Source organism: Perkinsus marinus (genome assembly GCF_000006405.1).
Source record: "Perkinsus marinus ATCC 50983 genomic scaffold scf_1104296969776, whole genome shotgun sequence".
Taxonomy (NCBI): domain Eukaryota; phylum Perkinsozoa; order Perkinsida; family Perkinsidae; genus Perkinsus; species Perkinsus marinus.
In genome coordinates, this window is record NW_003202679.1 from 1 (window position 1) to 1,297 (window position 1,297).

The window sequence follows — 1,297 nt, forward strand, 5'->3', positions numbered from 1 at the left end:
AGGGCCGTACCACCCTTGTTGTGAGGCAGTATCATATCGATACACTTAAGAGGTCCTCTAGAGGGACCAGGAGAGGATCTCTCTGGTGCTGGACATGCTGCCCGTGACGGTGGGGTGGGAGGCGATGCTAAGGCAGAGCTATACACAACCACTGTGGTCGATACCATCACCTCTCTTGATAGAGCCCTCAGTGACGATAGTTGGCATGGTGGATGCCAGCATAGGCGTCGCACTCCTGAGACACCGATATGGAAGTTGACGAATAAACTCATAGCAAGTATCACTTGGATAACAAGTCACGTCTAAGATGAGGTACATGGATCCGGCCGAGTCGCCTCGCATGAGAAGCCATGAGGTGGACACAGCTCAGTCTCCCAGCCATGATGGCCAACTGGACAGGAGTGAGCGAGCCTGTACAAATGGCGCTGCCTGAAGAAGTACCATCAGCCTCATCATCAACAGCTACTGCACTACTCATCTCAGAGTGCTGCTCTGATGCTCCAGTAGCTGTACACTCCTCTGCTGGGTTCTCGAAAGGGTTCACACCAGCCTCCATAAAGATACGACACAGTCTACTGCAACCAGCCCAAGCCGCCTGTCCAAAGAGGATGAGCTTCTTCTGAGTTGAACACTCCTTCAATAACCGGCGTATATAACCCTCGCTGAGAGGCCCCACACCGAGCTCATCAGCAATGATGCTCCATGGTAGGACCTACGGGTGATCACAACGTAGTGATGCATAGAGAGGTGCTCACCAGAGGCGGACCGTCCCGCACCACGCGACGGTTAAGCCGCGCTGACGTCTCCACAATACGGAGGACGTCCCGATCAAAAGCTATAGACAGCAAGCGTTTGAGGCCACGACAGGATCCTGCTGGACGGTCAGAAGAGCGTGGGCGCAGTGACTGTCGGAGCACGCTGGTCACTTGGGGATATCTACGATATAACAGTGAAGGGAGTAAGGCGACGACCACCACCACCAACACACCCAAAGCAGATGTCTCTCTTTTGAGACTGCAGGTCAGATGCAGGAGTTTCGCGGTACTTATCAATAGCCACGACAAGGCGTCTATAGATGTCCCCTCCAGCACGCATTGGGGACCTCACCACTTCCAGACCTTCCACACACAGCGATGACGTGACCATAGATACTTTTCACTACCATAAACTCCCCGAGCGAGCTGATCCTGTGCTTGGTCGAGGGACTGTACATGTGCCTCCACAAGCTGCTTCACTCTGAGGAGTCCTTGGTCCTCTAGTGTGACTGGAGAAGCACAATGTGCTAGCTGTGGAAGCG

General features: G+C 53.8%; 1 protein-coding gene across 1 annotated transcript; it reads right to left on the bottom strand.

Annotated features, from left to right (window-relative positions):
• Positions 1-280: 280 nt before the first annotated feature.
• Pmar_PMAR004887 (hypothetical protein) lies at positions 281-936 on the bottom strand (the record flags this gene model as incomplete). The annotated part of the gene is made up of 3 exons (XM_002767850.1): positions 281-429; positions 475-712; positions 756-936. Coding segments are annotated over 3 exons (568 nt in total), but the record flags the coding sequence as incomplete, so codon positions are not given.
• Positions 937-1,297: the final 361 nt, after the last annotated feature.